The sequence below is a fragment of the Neoarius graeffei genome, chromosome 2, assembly GCF_027579695.1.
Source record: "Neoarius graeffei isolate fNeoGra1 chromosome 2, fNeoGra1.pri, whole genome shotgun sequence".
NCBI classification, from domain to species: domain Eukaryota; kingdom Metazoa; phylum Chordata; class Actinopteri; order Siluriformes; family Ariidae; genus Neoarius; species Neoarius graeffei.
Genome location: NC_083570.1, coordinates 30,032,705 through 30,051,614, shown reverse-complemented (window position 1 = coordinate 30,051,614; position 18,910 = coordinate 30,032,705). Strand labels below are relative to the sequence as shown.

At 42.2% G+C, this 18,910-nt stretch overlaps 1 protein-coding gene across 1 annotated transcript in view; it reads right to left on the bottom strand.

Annotated features, from left to right (window-relative positions):
- Nucleotides 1-103: 103 nt before the first annotated feature.
- The window catches only part of LOC132869326 (sterile alpha motif domain-containing protein 5-like), a 76,942-nt gene continuing 58,135 nt past the window's right edge, over nt 104-18,910 (bottom strand). The window contains exon 3 of the mRNA XM_060902673.1: nt 104-246. Coding sequence (XP_060758656.1) covers nt 104-246 — 143 coding nt within the window. The remainder of the gene's footprint in view (nt 247-18,910) is intronic.

The following is an 18,910-nucleotide window of genomic DNA, read 5'->3' as shown; positions in this document are numbered from 1 at the left end:
TGGAGACATATACCTGCTCTCTCGCCAAGAAAGCACAGTAGAGGATGCATTTCCTGCGGCAGTTGAAGAAGTTCGATCTGCCAAAGACAATGATGGTGCACTTTTACACCACCATAATTGAGTCCATCCTTACCTCCTCCATCACCGTCTGGTATGCTACTGCCACTGCCGGGGACAAGGGCAGACTGTAGCGCGTCATCCACTCTGCTGGAAGGACGATTGGCTGCAACCTTCTGTCTCTACAACCTGTATGAGTCCAAGACCCTGAGGAGAGCAGAAAGGATTGTGGCCAACCCCTCTCACCCCAAATACAAACTTTTTGAACCACTCCCATCTGGTAGGAGGTTTTGGTCCATTGGAACCAAAACCTCATGCCATAAGGCCAGCTTTTCCCCCACTGTAGCTGGCCTCTTCAATAAGGTCAGAGACCCCCACTGACTCTAACCTCCCACTTCCAATCTGTAACATCAATGCAGTTTGTCTCTGAACTACAATTTTTGCACATTTCAAGGCCATGTCATACATCTCCATTCTGTGAACCTTTATTGCACATTCCAGCTCACACTATACAGCTGGGTTATTGACTTAGCCAACTACACATGTTCTCTTCCCATCATCATCATCATGTGACCTGTTTTTGCACATTCCGGACATACCGTATAGCTTGGACTCCAACTCATGCACATACCCCTTAAATTTGTCCACTTTTCAAATTTGTAAATTTCAGATTCTTCTATTTCTTATTCTACGTATGTAGCTACTTTTTGTCTTTGCTAAATTCTTCCATCTTAATCATTCAAGCACCAATCACCAAAGCAAATTCTTTGTATGTGAGAATGTACTTGAAAATAAACATCTGATTCTGATAGAATAATATTATAGCATATAAACCATCAAATTGTGTCATGTAGTGTATTTCCCATCAATAAATTGCTGCATTGTCTTGACAGTGATTCCAATAATGAGATATGCATCACAGTTACGAATACATATTTATTCCTTTCTTTGATACTGCATGCCATGTGCCAGAAACAACACCACAACATTTATTATGGTGTGACTCTGCTGGGTGCCTAGTGGACAGCAGTAAGCCAGCACTTTCATTTTACATCATGACTTTATAGTGATGACCGAGTATCAAACTTGATGTGCCAAACAGTTGTGGTTACATCTGTTACATTCACATGCATTGATGCGCGTGTGTGCACCTAGCACTATTAGGGCTAATTACCATGCACTGGTTCCTGATTAGAATGCAATCACAGTGCATAAATATAAGGACTGTAGGTGTAACACAAACTTTGCGAAGCATGCAATCTGTGCCCTGCATCTGACATTACCAAGCCTAGGGCTCAAAATTAACAGTAGTCTGACTGTCTGGGACAACCAAACGTTTGGTCCATACAAGTCAAATCCGCATCTGCCTGTCTGATGGGACAAGTTGAATTATCCCCAACTCTACTGGAATTTCCAGAAGTTGACTGCATATTGGTAACGGCTCCCTGATGCCTGCGAATTAGATATATCCCAGAATGTAGCGCAAGCAAGCACGTGCATGGGAGAGAGAGAATCCTGATTGCTCTGTCAGTAGATCAATCAGTTTTCTGCGTGGGCAGGCTTTACATATTCTGTCCTGGACCGAGAGTCCATCAGTTCAGTGTATGCAGGAGTGTCATGGCAGAGTGCCCCAAAAAAGGTGTTGCAACACCATTTGCAACAGTGACTTTTGCATTGCCCATAACAAGTTAAACAATTGTAAGAGATATTGAGATGAGTTTAACAGATGTCGTCATTTCTTCATGTGTATATTATTTATACTAGCTGGCTAGCTGCCAAGGCTACATGATAAGGCCAAGCTCTTTGAATACCTGCTTAAAGTTGCAATAGAATATAAAACAAGAGTTCTCTGAGAGCACAATATCCCTCGCTGGCAACTATGCCATAACTCTGGTAACATGTAACTGAAGTGAACCAAATTACAATATGTGTATTACTGACATATAACAAAGAATCATGTCAAGTTTCATGAAATTTCTCCCAAAAAATGTGAGAGGAGTTGATTTCAGAAGGTGAGTACCCTTCCTGGGATGGACAGATGGACGGACAGACATCACCACGACATAATCACCCTTTGGGTCTTTCGGCCAGCGGGGGATAAAAATTGTGAGGGAAGTTGATTTCAGAAAACAAGCACAGCTTGATGAAATTGCCAAAGTACAAGTTTGTTAATAATCAAGGGCATAACTCTGGTAAATTTTGCCCAAATTAAACGGAATTTCAATATGCGTATAACTGTCATATCACAAAGCCTTTTGCCAAGTTTGGTGAAATTCCTCCACAAACTTTGTGGAGGAATTTCACCAAACTTGGCAAAAGGCTTTGTTGATTTCAGAGGAACATACACCCTCATGAAATTGTCAAAATAAAATTGTGAAAGGAGTTGATTTTAGAAGAACGTAGACCCTCATGAAATTGTCAAAGTACAAGTTATTTAATCAAGGGTCAAAACTCTGGTAAAATTTTCACAAACGAAATTAAATCGCAATATGTGTATTATTGTCATATAACAAGGCCTTTTGCCAAGCTTTCAGAAATTCATCCACAAATTGTGAGAGGAGTTCATGTCAGAAGGCAAGCACACCTTCATGAAATTGTGAAAGTACAAGGTTGTTAATCAAGGGCCACAACTCTAGTAACACCTGAATTGAACAAAATAACAGTATGCGTACACTGAAAAAAAATAAATCTGAGAAGTAAATTTTGAACAGACTCAAAAACTCCTTTGTCCCTCACGCCATCAGACTGTACAACTCTTCTCTTACCCCTTTTCCACCAAATCAGTTCCAGGGCTGGTTCGGGGCCAGTGTTGGTGCTGGTTCACAACTCGTTCAACTTGCGAGCCAGCTGAGAACCAGTTTGCTTTTCCATAGCTCGCGGTGCTAAGAGAAGACACGTCATTACGTCGCTGTATACGTCAGTTACATCGCTGTATACGTCATTACGTCGCTGTATACGTCAGTTACATTGCTATGTTTGCATAAACTTTGGCGCGAATATCGAACCAAAAACAACACGGAAGAAGCAGCAGCAACAACAACAACAATAATAATAATGGATGACTTCGCGTTTGTACAGCTGCTGCTTCTCGTCACTTAAAAATGGCGATCTTTCGCGGTCTTGTTATTGTTGTTGGTCTTAACAACTCTGCCCCCCCGCTGACGTAACCGGTTCTTTCCTCTGGCCCAGCAGAGAGTTGGTGCTAGCCTGGAACCGGTTTTTCTGGCCCCAGAGCCAGTTCCTTGTCAGTGGAAACAGAAAACCCAGTTCCAAACTAAGCACTAGCCCCGAACCAGCCCTGGAACTGCTTTGGTGGAAAAGGGGCATCTGTGGGGGAGGAGGGGTAACAGGAGGACAGAGGACGGGAAGGAGCAGTAGCCTAGCCTAACAATAAGCAATACCGGACAATGTGCAATATAAAGTGCAATATCTCTCCTGCCGCCCCCTTCTCCTCCCCACACCTTTTTTTCCCTCCCCCCTTCCTCTCTTCCCCATATCTTATTCTTTTTATATTTGTAAATACTTAATTTATTTTAATTTATCTAGAAGTTTTCCTCTATTTCTTTTCTCTGTTTATCTGTAATGATGCTGCTGGAATCTTAATTTCCCTGAGGGAACCCTCCCAAAGGGATCAATAAAGTTTTATATAATCTAATTTTAACACAATTTGAATTTGTGATATTAACAATAAAAATTCAAGTTTGTATGTTTACACAAATATATCTAGTTTTGAATCAATTTATGTTTGTTAGAAACAAAAGAATTTTTTTTCCTCAACAAGAATAATTAAGTAATGCGAGTCAATCTTCTTACGTTCACAATCTCAACAAAACAAACCTTGTTATCTTTACTCTTTTCCATTCAACACCAAACACTATGAGGTATATGCACCCCAAGTACATTGTGGGAACATTTTGCAGCAACAAGTCTGGTCCAAACCAGTCTGAACCAGGTCTGAGCTGAGCACCTTCGACACAACATTAAATGTCAGTAAGGTAAGAATAACGTTTTTCTCTTTTTTTTTTTTGCTTATTGTTGTCGAAAACCAGAATTAACCGGATGCTTTTCATGTTAACTGATGTTACCGTAGTGTGTTAAGAGCCTTGTAAAGGAATTACATTATACGACTTATAAGCTAACAACTTACTAGCACCAAATGTGTAATGTTAGCTAGACCCTACCAAACCTTCAGTCAGCCTGTGGCTAGCGTCGGTCTGTAAACATTATTGCTGGCAATTTTTTTGCAGTGTATCCTGCGCCATTTTAAGTAGAGATGGTCACCTTGCCAAAGCCTTAATGCTTAATGTTATTTGAATGGTAGGTATAAATAAAGTGAATCATTTAAGTGGCCTGCTCGACTGTTAGTGTGGAACGGCTGGGCTGGTGCTCACAATTATAGCTGATTCTGTACAAATGTAAAGCACACACATGCTGCACGTTTAATGTCATCCACACAGCTTCTTTACTTAACCAACAACATGGAATTATAAAGAATCGCGGCAGGATTAAAATCAAATGTCCCATTTTTATTTCACTGTACATATATGGGTGCAACCTCCAGTTTCAGCTCTCCCTCCTTGGTTCCCCGAGGCTGGGGGAATACAGCACATTAAAGTATTATTGAACTGATGTTTCCGAAGTAAACATTGACACTTAAGCATATGAATATGCGAATAAAAAGGTCAACCTGACATAAGATGTGTCACTCTTCAGGAAATACATAAATCATATGATAATAATTGGATAAAGAACAAGATTAAAAACTTGTTGCAGCTGCAAATAGACCTACCATTCAAAGCAGAAAAGGAAAGGTAAGAGACATCAGCAACAGAAAAATGATGAAATAGTCTCTAATTGTAGGCTAGTTATTGTTGTGTAATGGGAAGGGTCCACTATGATTTGTGCGGAGTAGTCAACAGGTGGCGCGCGCGTCACTGGGTCATTCAACAACGGTGGACGCCGCACAGCCCAAACCAACAAAAGTAAAGTGTTTATTCAGGGTTTATTGTGGTTTGTTTTAAGTTTAATAACATCTTGTAAATTTTAAAGATACGGAGCCATAAAGAGAAAGAGGATTGTTTAAAGGAACAGTCCACCGTATTTCCATAATGAAATATGCTCTTATCTGAATTGAGACGAGCTGCTCTGTACCTATCCGAGCTTTGCACTACCTCCCAGTCAGTCAGACGCAGTCAGACGCGCTGTCACTCCTGTTAGCAATGTAGCTAGGCTCAGTATGGCCAACGGTATTTTTTGGGGCTGTAGTTAGATGCGACCAAACTCTTCCACGTTTTTCCTGTTTACATAGGTTTATATGACCAGTGATATGAAACAAGTTCAGTTACACAAATTGAAACATAGTGATTTTCTATGCTATGGAAAGTCCGCACTATAATGACAGGCGTACTAACACCTTCTGCGCGCTTCGGCAGCGCACTGATACGGAGCTCAGATATCAATGCACTGTCGAAGCGTGCAGAAGGTGTTAGTACGCCTGTCATTATAGTGCGGACTTTCCATAGCATAGAAAATCGCTACATTTCAATTTGTGTAACTGAACTTGTTTCATATCACTGGTCATATAAACCTATGTAAACAGGAAAAACGCTGAAGAGTTTGGTCGCATCTAACTACAGCCCCAAAAAATACCGTTGGCCATACTGAGCCTAGCTACATTGCTAACAGGAGTGACAGCGCGTCTGACTGCGTCTGACTGACTGGGAGGTCGTGCAAAGCTCGGATAGGTACGGAGCAGCTCGTCTCAATTCAGATAAGAGCATATTTCATTATGGAAGTACGGTGGACTGTTCCTTTAAATTTGCTTGCCAGTTCATCATAGACAGCAGCTTGCACGCTATGAAGAGGAGCCTGAAAAACACAATGCATTTTATGACTGTGCATCTGCCGGTTAGTTCCATATGATCTGTGACCGTCAGGTATCGTGAAAGCCTTAAGTTGCTGAATCTTGTACAATGTTGAAGGCATTATGTATGCACGTGTACACCAACAGAGGCATTTAAACTATGAATGGATGGATATTAACATGTTCATGGGTACCAGTTGAAGCATACAGAGTTGTGTAACACGCTACCCTCTGACAAAGCACTGCCTTTTATAAACCAGATTAATATTAAAACACACAAACATTAATCACACCTAATAAAACATAAATAAATTATCGCTACCCAGTGGCGGCTGGTGAAAAAAATTCTTGGTGGGGCTGGTGTGTGCCAGTAGAGTTCCCTGCCTAGTCCAGTATAAGCATTCAAATGAACAGTCAGAAAATGACAATTCCACAATAATAATTTAATTTCCTTCTCAAAATCAGCAGTTTCACAGATAAAGTAAATTAACAATTTACAGCTATATTAGGCTCCATTTATGCTTTGGAAAGGAACGGTTTCAAATACAATACAATACTCAAGTTCTTGAGAGAAGTTTACAGCAAGGGTATGATTTCAGCTGAATCTATACAAATCAACTGTGTGTGTGTGTGTGTGTGTGTGTGTGTGTGTGAGAGAGAGAGAGAGAGAGTGTATGAATGAGTGAGTGAGAGAGGGAGGAAGGTTTCTAAGGTGAGTGTGGGACTGAGTGAGGTGGTGTGTGTGTGTGTGTGTGTGTGTGTGTGTGTGTGTGTCTGATTCTAAGGTGAGTGTAAGATTTCTGTGTGAGAGAGTGACTATGAAATGAGGTGTGTGTGTGTGTGTTCTGAGCTAGGTGTATTTCTGTGAAACGAGACAGTGAGAGGGGGAGCGAAACACAGTGTTGACACTCTTGTGAATACAAACTATGACAAGAAAGATGTGTGATTATTGTCCAATACGAACCAAAAGTCTAGTTTTGAATATCAAAGACAGAGAGAGATGCATTTTCTGTAGCAGGGGCGAAATTTCCAGCGCCCCAAAACCATTAAATTCGGCGATGCTGATTGGCCAAATATTTATGATTTTCCCCGAGCAACCATACACGATTGGCTATTCCGCTGCACTTCTGGGGCGCTTTGCCGAGCGCCCAAGAAGAGAAATGATACGCGTCTGTCGGTGGAAATTCACCACTGAATGAATTTCCACAGTTGGTGGAAATGTTGTTTAAATAATTCAGATCGCATGTAGGCACACACTATTAAGTAAAACTGACATTGATAATAACATTTGTAAATATATATATATCGATATATTTTATATTTTTTTCCCCTCCACATCTGGGAGGGCGGCGCCCGAGCGCCCCCTATGAGCCAGCCGCCACTGTCGCTACCGCTTGGGCTTCAAATGAACCATGTCGGGCTTCAAATCATTCAGGCCGAGCCACAAATAACTATAATGCCCACAAAAACCATATTATTGTTATATTAATGAGTTCAACAGCCAATTTAGCCATGTGTGTTCTGTTACAAGAATTCTTATCCCCAAATATATGAACCAATATAGAATCAGCACTCATCAAAATTTAAATGTATGCATTCTTTTGCTCTGTATGCATTCTTTTGAGGAAATATTTGTTTGATTATCCAAGTATGTGATTAAAATAAAAAAAATCAAACATCATTATTTCACAATAACTGGCCCATCAATGAGTATGATGAGCACAAATATATCTTACAGGCCGTGTGAAGAAGACGTGGTTACCCAGACCACAAGCCCTAACTTAAGCACAATAATGGATGTGGCATGGGCGATAATTCGCGTATTTGTATGTTTGACATTTTATAAGCGTCTATTCCAGTTAAACATCAATAAAATTTATTAATTCTATCTTATTTCAGCGAAACGTTATACAAACCAATGTCACAGTGAGTATTGTTTTGGCTGGGAACGACCCGGAAGTGGAGGACTGATCACAGCGCCATCTGCTGAATACAGCTAAAATGTAACATATGCCGCTTTTCCACTACCAACGCGGCTGAGCCGTGCCGTGCTGAGTCGGGCTGAGTCGAGCCGAGTGGGGCTGTTGGAGTTGCATTTCGACTACAACCGCGCTGAACCGTGCTGGCTGGAAGTGGGTGGACACATTGGGTGGAGTTAGCGAAAGTGGGTGGACGTCAGGTGATGTCGTTAGGCGGCGCAAACAGTGACATCAGTGATCTTTTAAGCGGTAGTCTCACAACCCGGATAGTAAACAATAAACATGGAGGACATGGAGTCGTTAGTGTTGCTGGTCTTGGTGCTGTGGCTTGTTGTCACCGACAACGCCAACAGATACTGGCAAGAGCGTATAGATGAGGCGAGGCGCATAAGGCTTCATAATTCTCGTAATTCGTAATTCTCCTTCTTCCGGGTTTACGGTGTTTACAGATCCCAGCGTGCTCACGGGGCGTGTGTGGGCGTGTGAGGACACTCCTCCTCACCAATCAGTGCACAGGGGAGTGTCTGCTCACGCCCCTAGCCTCACTCAGCTCGGTTTGGCTTGCTTCAGCCCCACTCCAAAACCGTGCGAATTTTGGGGGCTAAGCAGGGCTGAAGCGAGCTGAGTCGTGCTGTTTTTAGATAGTCGAAACGTGAGCCGTGTTGGGCTGAAGTGAGCTGAAGCGAGCTGAAGTGAGCTGAAAAAGGGTAGTGGAAAAGGGCCAATAGTGGACCCTTCCCATTGTAATTGAGTGTGACGAGGTAAAATTATGTTTCTGAATTACAACGTCCAGAGATAAAAGTGTAAATAATGCAGTTTAAATCTTTCAACAACGTGAACATAATGCAGTAAATTCAGCTACGTATTATTTTCATAGATGAAGGAACACCCTATTTTTTTTTCAAGACATTTCCAACATTATTTATATAGAATTCAGGAGAACAGAGGAAATAAAGGGTTTGAAAGTCAACATTTTCAGGAGGAGATTTTTCTGAGTGAGAATGAGAGATTAGTCATTGAACATTGTGCAATTTTATTTTATTTATTTACTTATTTATTTTAGATAAGGGCGGCACGGTGGTGTAGTGGTTAGCGCTGTCGCCTCACAGCAAGAAGGTCCTGGGTTCGAGCCCCGGGGCCGGCGAGGGCCTTTCTGTGTGGAGTTTGCATGTTCTCCCCGTGTCCGCGTGGGTTTCCTCCGGGTGCTCCGGTTTCCCCCACAGTCCAAAGACATGCAGGTTAGGTTAACTGGTGACTCTAAATTGACCGTAGGTGTGAATGTGAGTGTGAATCTGGCGACTTGTCCAGGGTGTACCCCGCCTTTCACCCGTAGTCAGCTGGGATAGGCTCCAGCTTGCCTGCGACCCTGTAGAAGGATAAAGCGGCTAGAGATAATGAGATGAGATGAGATTTTAGATAAGTAGTTCTTTAACAGTGTCTTAGAATGAAAATAATAATAATTTAAAATCACCTTCTGTGTTTGTTGTTAATTACAGCTCTGATGAAAGAAAATCAAAATCCACAAAAATTGGAATTGGCTAATGAAACCACAAATTGAATGATATTATCAGTGGGGGATACTCAAGTTACCATTAACCTTACAGGTGAGCAGGCTTATGATATCACCACAAAACCAATGAAAACATTTTTATTTGTTTGACAAGTTTTCTGAAACTTAAAATATGCTAACAGGGCATTGTCTTATTTAAATGTGCTAATTTACATATGTTCAGAGCAAAAAAAAAAAAGTTAATATTGGATAAAGTCACAATTCTTGTTGCATTTTGTTGATACATTTGTGTCATAGTTTTTTATTTTTTAATGAGGGAATTTTGGATATCTTTTATTGTTACACTGGAAAAAAAGACCTAGCAGCCATAAAAGTAACTTTTCTTTTTGGAATGAAATGCTTAAATTGGGTTGTGAATGACATTTTAAGAAAAATATACATGGTTTATATATGGTTTCTTTTATTAGCAGTTATTCACTTTGACATTTTATCTCCACCAGGTGGTTCTTGAATCTCCATATGGCTACACTGAACGCAAGTATGTTCAAACATTTGGTTAACTGACGTGGGGCAACAGGTAGATTCATTCAGTTAGCTTATCAGCCGGAAGACGAGTCATACTTTCAGATGTCAAAGGTTTTGTTGTCCTGGATTTACTTTATGAAGCGCCGATGAATATAAATTCTAATTCAATCCTAACCTGTGGCAAATCAGTATGTTTTCCTCATGAGGTTGACCAGATACATTTCATAACTTGCCCTATTAAAGGTTGTCAAATTTAAAATGTTTATTTTCTCAGTTCCTCAGTCGCATATGCTCCAGCAAATCAAACTATTTGTGTTTTTGAGTTTTCTTTTTTTATATTTACAGTGGTGCTTGAAAGTTTGTGAACCCTTTAGAATTTTCTATATTTCTGCATAAATATGACCTAAAACATAATCAGATTTTCACACAAGTCCTAAAAGTAGATAAAGAGAACCCAGTTAAACAAATGAGACAAAAATATTATACTTGGTCATTTATTTATTGAGGAAAACGAGCCAATATTACATATCTGTGAGTGGCAAAAGTATGTGAACCTTTGCTTTCAGTATCTGGTATGACCCCCTTGTGCAGCAATAACTGCAACTAAACGTTTCCGGTAACTGTTGATCAGTCCTGCACACCAGCTTGGAGGAATTTTAGCCCATTTCTCCACACAGAACAGCTTCAACTCTGGGATGTTGGTGGGTTTCCTCACATGAACTGCTCACTTCAGGTCCTTCTACAACATTTTGATTGCATTAAGGTCAGGACTTTGACTTGGCCATTCCAAAACATTAACTTTATTCTTCTTTAACCATTCTTTGGTAGAACAACTTGTGTGCTTAGGGTCGTTGTCTTGCTGCATGACCCACCTTCTCTTGAGATTCAGTTCATGGACAGATGTCCTAACATTTTCCTTTAGAATTCGCTGGTATAATTCAGAATTCATTGTTCCATCAATGATGGCAAGCCGTCCTGGCTCAGATGCAGCAAAACAGGCCCAAACCATGGTACTACCACCACCATGTTTCACAGATGGGATAAGCTTCTTAAGCTGGAATGCAGTGTTTTCCTTTCTCCAAACATAATGCTTCTCATTTAAACCAAAAAGTTCTATTTTGGTTTCATCCATCCACAAAACATTTTTCCAGTAGCCTTCTGGCTTGTCCACATGATCTTTAGCAAACTGCAAATGAGCAGCAATGTTCTTTTTGGAGAGCAGTGGCTTTCTCCTTGCAACCCTGCCATGCACACCATTGTTGTTCAGTGTTCTCCTGATGGTGGACTCATGAACATTAACATTAGCCAATGTGAGAGAGGCCTTCAGTTGCTTAGAAGTTACCCTGGGGTCCTTTGTGACCTCGCCGACTATTACACGCCTTGCTCTTGGAGTGATCTTTGTTGGTCGACCACTCCTGGGGAGGGTAACAATGGTCTTGAATTTCCTCCATTTGTACACAATCTGTCTGACTGTGGATTGGTGGAGTCCAAACTCTTTAAAGATGGTTTTGTAACCTTTTCCAGCCTGAGAGCATCAACAATGCTTTTTCTGAGGTCCTCAGAAATCTCCTTTGTTCGTGCCATGATACACTTCCACAAACATGTGTTGTCAAGATCAGACTTTGATAGATCCCTGTTCTTTAAATAAAGCAGGGTGCCCACTCACACCTGATTGTCATCCTATTGATTGAAAACACCTGACTCTAATTTCATCTTCAAATTAACTGCTAATCCTAGAGGTTCACATACTTCTGCCACTCACAGATATGTAATATTGGATCATTTTCCTCAATAAATAAATGACCAAGTATAATATTTTTGCCTCCTTTGTTTAACTGGGTTATCTTTATCTACTTTTAGGACTTGTGTGAAAATCTGATGATGTTTTAGGTCATATTTATGCAGAAATATAGAAAATTCTAAAGGGTTCACAAACTTTCAAGCACCACTGTACATATAGAGAACTGTTTAAATATCACAAATATCCCATTGTATAAAGTGTTTTGAAATTCTGATTAGTCAACATAGGTATGGTTAATAAGTGCTCACAGTGGGACATTTGTGTGATTTAAACAGCAATCTATGCATATTTTGCTTTACTAAACATAAGACTTGGTGTGAATTGTATCACAGAACTTATACCCTCCACTCCCACTCTGCTTGTTTCACACTTCTGCAAGACAGTCCTTGTAAAAATTGGCTGTGTTGTCAATGTGTGTGTTACAAAGATTCCATACACATTTGTGAAAAAAAAATCATACAATCATGCACACCTTCTACAGACACAGTGTACAGCTTTAAGATTAATTCCTAATGCAAGTAATCACTCTCAGTGGTCAGCAAGAACTGTGAAGTTCACAAATGAAATAAAACATTCTGGTTTGAACTTGTTGCCTTACCATTTTCTGAGGCAATTCAGGTTTTGTAGAAGCATGGCAATTAGCATGCTGACAGAAAAAAATTGCTGTGGTCATACGTACACCAGTTGTACAATTGAATAATGTTGCAAATCATCCACAAGATAAACAAACTCTTCCCCCCAATCATTGAGGTCAGATGAACAGAAGCCAATCTCCTAACTACAACCTGGATTCACACAGATGTGACAAATCTGTTGGCTAACCTCCGCCAGAGAAACCACTAAATATGGTCCTCCTGAATGCCTTTTGATCAAGCAAATAGCATTTATTTTTCATGGGATGGATTTGCAAGATCTGTACCTTTGCTGTCCCTGAATCAAGTGAACTTGTATCCAAGCCAGTTTTTGTCATATTTTTTTTCCTAAATAATAAAGCAAGATGTGGTGCATCATAAAGTGAGACTCTTTGACAATTTTTTTCCACTTTTACTATTATGCTGTAGTATCCACAGCCCCAGGAATGCCAGGTAATGGCTTTGTGCTTGTCCACTGGTATTGCTATTGGTATGGGAATGCACATGTAAATGGTAAGTTAAAAATAACTCTAGCATGTTTGAATAATAACTATATCCCACATATATATAAGGAAAGCTCTTGATGTAACTAATTAAGCTGTATCTACAATAAAAAACAGTTAACTTGCACATTTTATTTTAAATATAAAAAAGTAATTCATATTTTTAATATCATGTTTGATGTACATAAAATAAAGTTTTACATGTAAATGTCATTAGCCATGTTAAAAAATTCAAGTTTTTTTTAAACAAAATATAGTTTTGTTTGATCTACATAATAAAATCAAGTTGGTTTTACTTGCAAATTTCATTTATAACATTAAAAAAATTAAGTAATTCATACAAAGACTAACTTTGTTGAATCTAAACAAAACTAAGTTCACATTACTTGGGTTATTTTTTCATGTACAAAAACAAATGAGTAGTTGATACAAAGAATAATATGGTGTGATCTACATAAATTATGCAAAAACTTGCCTCAAATTTTTTTTAAGTAGATCTGGCACTTTATTTTTATCAGTGTACAACTGACATTGTTATGGGTGACAAGATGTGTAGGATCCAAAAGCAGAAACATGAACCAGAAAATCCAATGAATAAAAAAAGATTTCATTAATGTCCAAGAGAATAAATGAACAAAAATCGCAAAAATAGTCCAGACAAAAAAAAACTGTAAACAAAAAAACGTAGCACAAAAACATGAAAAAATGGCAAGATGAGGGTGCAAAAACTGTGGCAAAGAATAAGCAAAAACAGAGAGCAAAAATCCAAGAAGCGATAATGGTGCAGCCTGGCGACTTGTCCAGGGTGTACCCCGCCTTTCGCCCGTAGTCAGCTGGGATAGGCTCCAGCTTGCCTGCGACCCTGTAGAACAGGATAAAGCGGCTAGAGATAATGAGATGAGATGAGATGAGATGATGGCGCAGAGACCATGTGAAAAACCAACTGGCAAAGTCCCCTTCTGAGAACGGCCTATTTATTGAGGTATTTCACTCACGTGACTAAGTCATGTGATGCTGCCATTTTGGACGGCACGGCTCGAATCAGTTTGAATGCGAGGAAGGCGACAAACAAAAAACATAAAAGAAAAAGGAGCGAGATGCAGAAAACACCTTCACTATCCAGCGACGTAGGGCATTTACAGGGCGAGCAGAGGGAGAGGTATTTGCAAAAATTGAGGTTAGCAGGCTTAGAGAACGACGTTTACCTGCTTCCACCAGGACTGTTCACTGACAGCTAAGATTTGTTCACATTTTCATTTACTTTCGGTCCTCAGGATAAACAAAATGTTATTAAATGTCATTGAAATAACTTCTTAGTCTGTTGAGACATGGCCCGTTATAAGTTTTTCCTTTACTGTATTTACTAGTTTACTGAGCGCGCTCCGGGGCTGGCCGGCGCTGGCTAGCGCTCCGGGGCTGGCCGGCGCTGGCTAGCGCTCCGGGGCTGGCCGGGGCTGGCTAGCGCTCCGGGGCTGGCCGGCGCTGGCTAGCGCTCCGGGGCTGGCCGGCGCTGGCTAGCGCTCCGGGGCTGGCCGGCGCTGGCTAGCGCTCCGGGGCTGGCCGGCGCTCCGGGGCTGGCTGGCTCAGTAAACTAGTAAATACAGTAAAGGAAAAACTTGAGACTGAAAGGTTTTAACAGTCATCCGAATGACTGAACGTAAACGTTGCTACAGCAACATACTAGGTACTATGATGTTGACATTCGCTAGCTTGCCATCCAAAATGGCGGACACCGGGGCGTCACGTGACCCTGTGACGTCAGGTGAAATACCTCAATACACAGCAGAGCAGACCAGGAAGTGAATGCTGGCAAGATGTAAGTCCTGTCCTGGATCTGGATTGCGCCGAGCTGGGAGATAATAAATCTCCAGAGTGGAAGTCCGGGGCGGATCATGACAGACATATAACAATGCCTTTTGCCAAGTTTCGTGAAATTCCTCCAAAAATTGAGAGAGGAATTGATTTCAGAAGAAAAACAAACTCTAATCAAATTCTCAAAGGATATTTTTGTTAATCAAGAGCTGTAACTCTGGTAAAGTGTGACCAAATTTAACTAAATTAAAATATATATGTGTTGTACCAACATACAACAATGCCTTTTGCCAAGTTTCATGAAATTCCTTGAAAAATTGTGAGAGGAGTTGATTTCAGAAGGGAAAAAACTCATGAAATTGTCAAATTATCATTTTGTTAATCAAGGGCTGTAACTCTGGTAAAATGTGACCGAACTGAATTAAATTACAATATGCATACTATTGACATATAACAAAGAAACCTGCCAAGTTTCATGAAATTCCTCCAAAAATTGTGAGAGGAGTCAATTTCAGAAGTTGAGCACCCTTCCTGGGACGGACGGACATCGCCATGACATATCTACATATTCCATATCTACATATATTTTCTACATATCCCCCTTCGGGCCATTCGGTCAGCGGGGCATAAAAATGAGTTAAATAATAGCAATAAGCAGTTTATATAAATAGCATAAGTAGTCTATATATTTTACTGTCACATTTTCTACATATAGAACTGTCCAATTTGGTTTACAGACTAGAGAAAATAACTCAGAGTATTACATATAGCTGCCCCAGACAATATAGTAATGATACCTTATGCTTTTATATCTTTTCAGGACCACATCTTTTAGGGATTGTTGAAAATCATTTTTATAGCAATTATTCTAGAGTTACATCAATAAAGTTCCAACAAAACTATTTCAAATCACTTCGATCTGTCCATGTTATTGTTTATGAAATTCTGGGGAAGCCAAGTACAGTAGGGGTGTGTGTAAAAATAACCATGTCATCATATCTAATTATAGTTTATTAGACTTTGAATCCGGGGCGGCACGGTGGTGTAGTGGTTAGCGCCGTCGCCTCACAGCAAGAAGGTCCTGGGTTCGAGCCCCGGGGGCGGCGAGGGCCTTTCTGTGCGGAGTTTGCATGTTCTCCCCGTGTCCGCCTGGGTTTCCTCCGGGTGCTCCGGTTTTCCCCACAGTCCAAAGACATGCAGGTTAAGTTAACTGGTGACTCTAAATTGACCGTAGGTGTGAATGTGAGTGTGAATGGTTGTCTGTGTCTATGTGTCAGCCCTGTGATGACCTGGCGACTTGTCCAGGGTGTACCCTGCCTTTCACCCGTAGTCAGCTGGGATAGGCTCCAGCTTGCCTGCGACCCTGTAGAAGGATAAAGCGGCTAGAGATAATGAGATGAGATGAGACTTTGAATCCACCAAAATCAGAGAAATGGTGATCAAATACCACAATAAAATACATTTTATTTTATTGTTTTTTCTTCCACACTTTGCTATTTTGGAGGTGGTTCCCATGGGCGAAAACTCATGAAATTTGTCCACACGTCAGTCATGCGCACCGCTACTCAGTGATAGGGGCTTGACCCCTATCGCTTGTCTCCAGGGGACTTCATAGCACCCCCATGTCATTGAGACACCTCCCCGGTATATAGTTTCACCTATCCATGTCAAATTTGGTAGGTGTGTGGAGTACCCCTAGACAAACAAAATTGCAATATACATTGCATCAGTAGGAAGTGAGATATTTTTGGTTTTGTGAGTTTTGACACGTATTACATTTTAACATACTCGTCATCGGGGGTTTGTTGGATTCATGCCATTTATTAATAATAATAATAATAATAATAATAATAATAATAATAATAATAAATATGACATATACCAAAAAAATAAAATAAAATAATAATAATTATTATTATTATTATTATTATTATTATTATTATTCCCCTCCTAAAACTGCCACCTTATTGTGGTGGAGGGGTCTGTGTGCTTGAATGATCCTAGGAGCTATGTTGTCGGGGGCATTACGCCCCTGTTAGGGTTTCCCAAGGCAGACAGGTCCTAGGTGACAGGCCAGACCAAGAGCAGTTCACCAAAACCCCTTATGGAAATAAAAAAATCAAGGACCGTGACATCGCCCGGTATGGCGCAGCCAGGGCCCCACCCTGGAGCGAGGGCCAGGGTTGGGGCTTGTATGCGAGCGCCTGGTGGGCGGGCCTTTGCCCACGGGGCCCGGCCAGGCTCAGCTCGAAGCGGTGACATGGGCCCGACCTCCTGTGGGTTCACCACCCACAGAGGTAGCCGTAGGGGGCCGGTGCAGTGTAGATTGGGCGGCAGTCGAAGGCAGGGGCCTCGACAACCTGATCCCCGAACACAGTGGCTAGTTGTTGGGACATGGAATGTCACTTCACTGGGGGGGAAAGAACCTGAGCTTGTGCGGGAGGTTGAGAGGTACCGGCTAGAGATAGTCGGGCTCACCTCCATGCACAGCTTGGGCTCCGGAACCCAGCTCCTCGAGAGGGGCTGGACTCTCCACTTCTCTGGAGTCGCCCATGGTGAGCGGCGGCGGGCTGGTTTGGGCTTGCTTATAGCTCCCCAGCTCAGCCGCCATGTGTTGGAGTTTACCCCAGTGAACAAGAGGGTCGCCTCTCTGCACCTTCGGGTCGGGGAGAGGGCTCTTGCTGTTGTTTGTGCCTACGGGCCGAATAACAGTATAGAGTATCCGGCCTTCTTGGAGTCCCTGGGAGAGGTACTGAGAGGTGCTCAGACTGGGGACTCCATTGTTCTACTGGGGGACTTCAACGCTCACGTGGGCGATGACAGTGACACCTGGAGGGGCGTGATTGGGAGGAATGGCCTCCCCAATCTGAACCCGAGTGGTGCTTTGTTATTGGACTTCTGTGCTAGTCACGGTTTGTCCATAACAAACACCATGTTCGAGCATAGGGGTGTCCATAAGTGCACATGGCACCAGGACACCTTAGGTCGGAGGTCGATGATCGACTTTGTTGTCGTTTCATCTGATCTTCGGCCCTATGTCTTGGACACTCGGGTGAAGAGAGGGGTTGAGCTGTCAACTGATCCTGGTGGTCCTGGTGGTGTGTTGGATCCGCTGGCGGAGGAGGAACCTGGACAGACCTGGCAGGCCCAAACGTATGGTGAGGGTCTTCTGGGAACATCTGGCTGAGCACTCTGTCGGGGAGGTCTTTAACTCCCACCTCTGGGAGAGCTTCTCCCAGCTTCCGAGGGAGGCGGGGGACATCGAGTCTGAGTGGACCATGTTCTCTGCCTCCATTGTCGACGCGGCTGTTCAGAGCTGTGGCCGCAAGGTCTCCGGTGCCTGTCGTGGCGGCAATCCCCAAACCCGGTGGTGGACACCGGAAGTAAGGGATGCCGTCAAGCTGAAGGAGGAGTCCTATCAGGCCATGTTGGCCTCCGGGAGTCCGGAGGCAGCTGACGGGTATCGGCAGGCCAGGCGTGCCACAGCTCGGGCAGTTGCAGAGGCAAAAACTCGGAACTGGGAGGAGTTCGGTGAGGCCATGGAGGAGGACTATCGGTCGGCCTCGAGGAAATTCTGGCAAACCGTCCGGCGCCTCAGGAGGGGGAAGCAGTACTCTGCCAACACTGTTTACAGTGTGGGTGGGGAGCTGTTGACCTCGACTGGGGATATTGTCGGGTGATGGAAGGAATACTTTGAGGATCTCCTCAATCCCACCGTCACGCCTTTCATTGAGGAAGCGGAGGCTGATGACTCAGAGGTGGACTCGTCCATTACACAAGCCAAAGTCACTGAGGTGGTTTGCAAGCTCCTTGGTGGCAAGGCACCGGGGGTGGATGAAATCCGCCCTGAGTATCTCAAGTCTCTGGATGTTATGGGGCTGTCTTGGCTGACACACCTCTGCAACATCGCATGGCGGCTGGGGACAGTGCCTCTGGAGTGGCAGACTGGACATCATGATTTTGAAGATATCCACATGCCCAAAGTCACCCTCTGGTATAGCGCCACCATTTGGACATGGACAGTAATGACTCCATTGCCAAAACACGTGTTATGTTTTGACGTACTCTTCCTAAGCGGTTTGTTGAATTCATGTCATATTTGGTATACCTGATGTCAAGATGTTGCTGATTTTAAATTGTGAAGGGATTTACGATATCTTGTAAGATGTTGAAATGGTGACCCAATAAATTTATACGCTATACCATACAAACAGGAAGCGTGTCATAA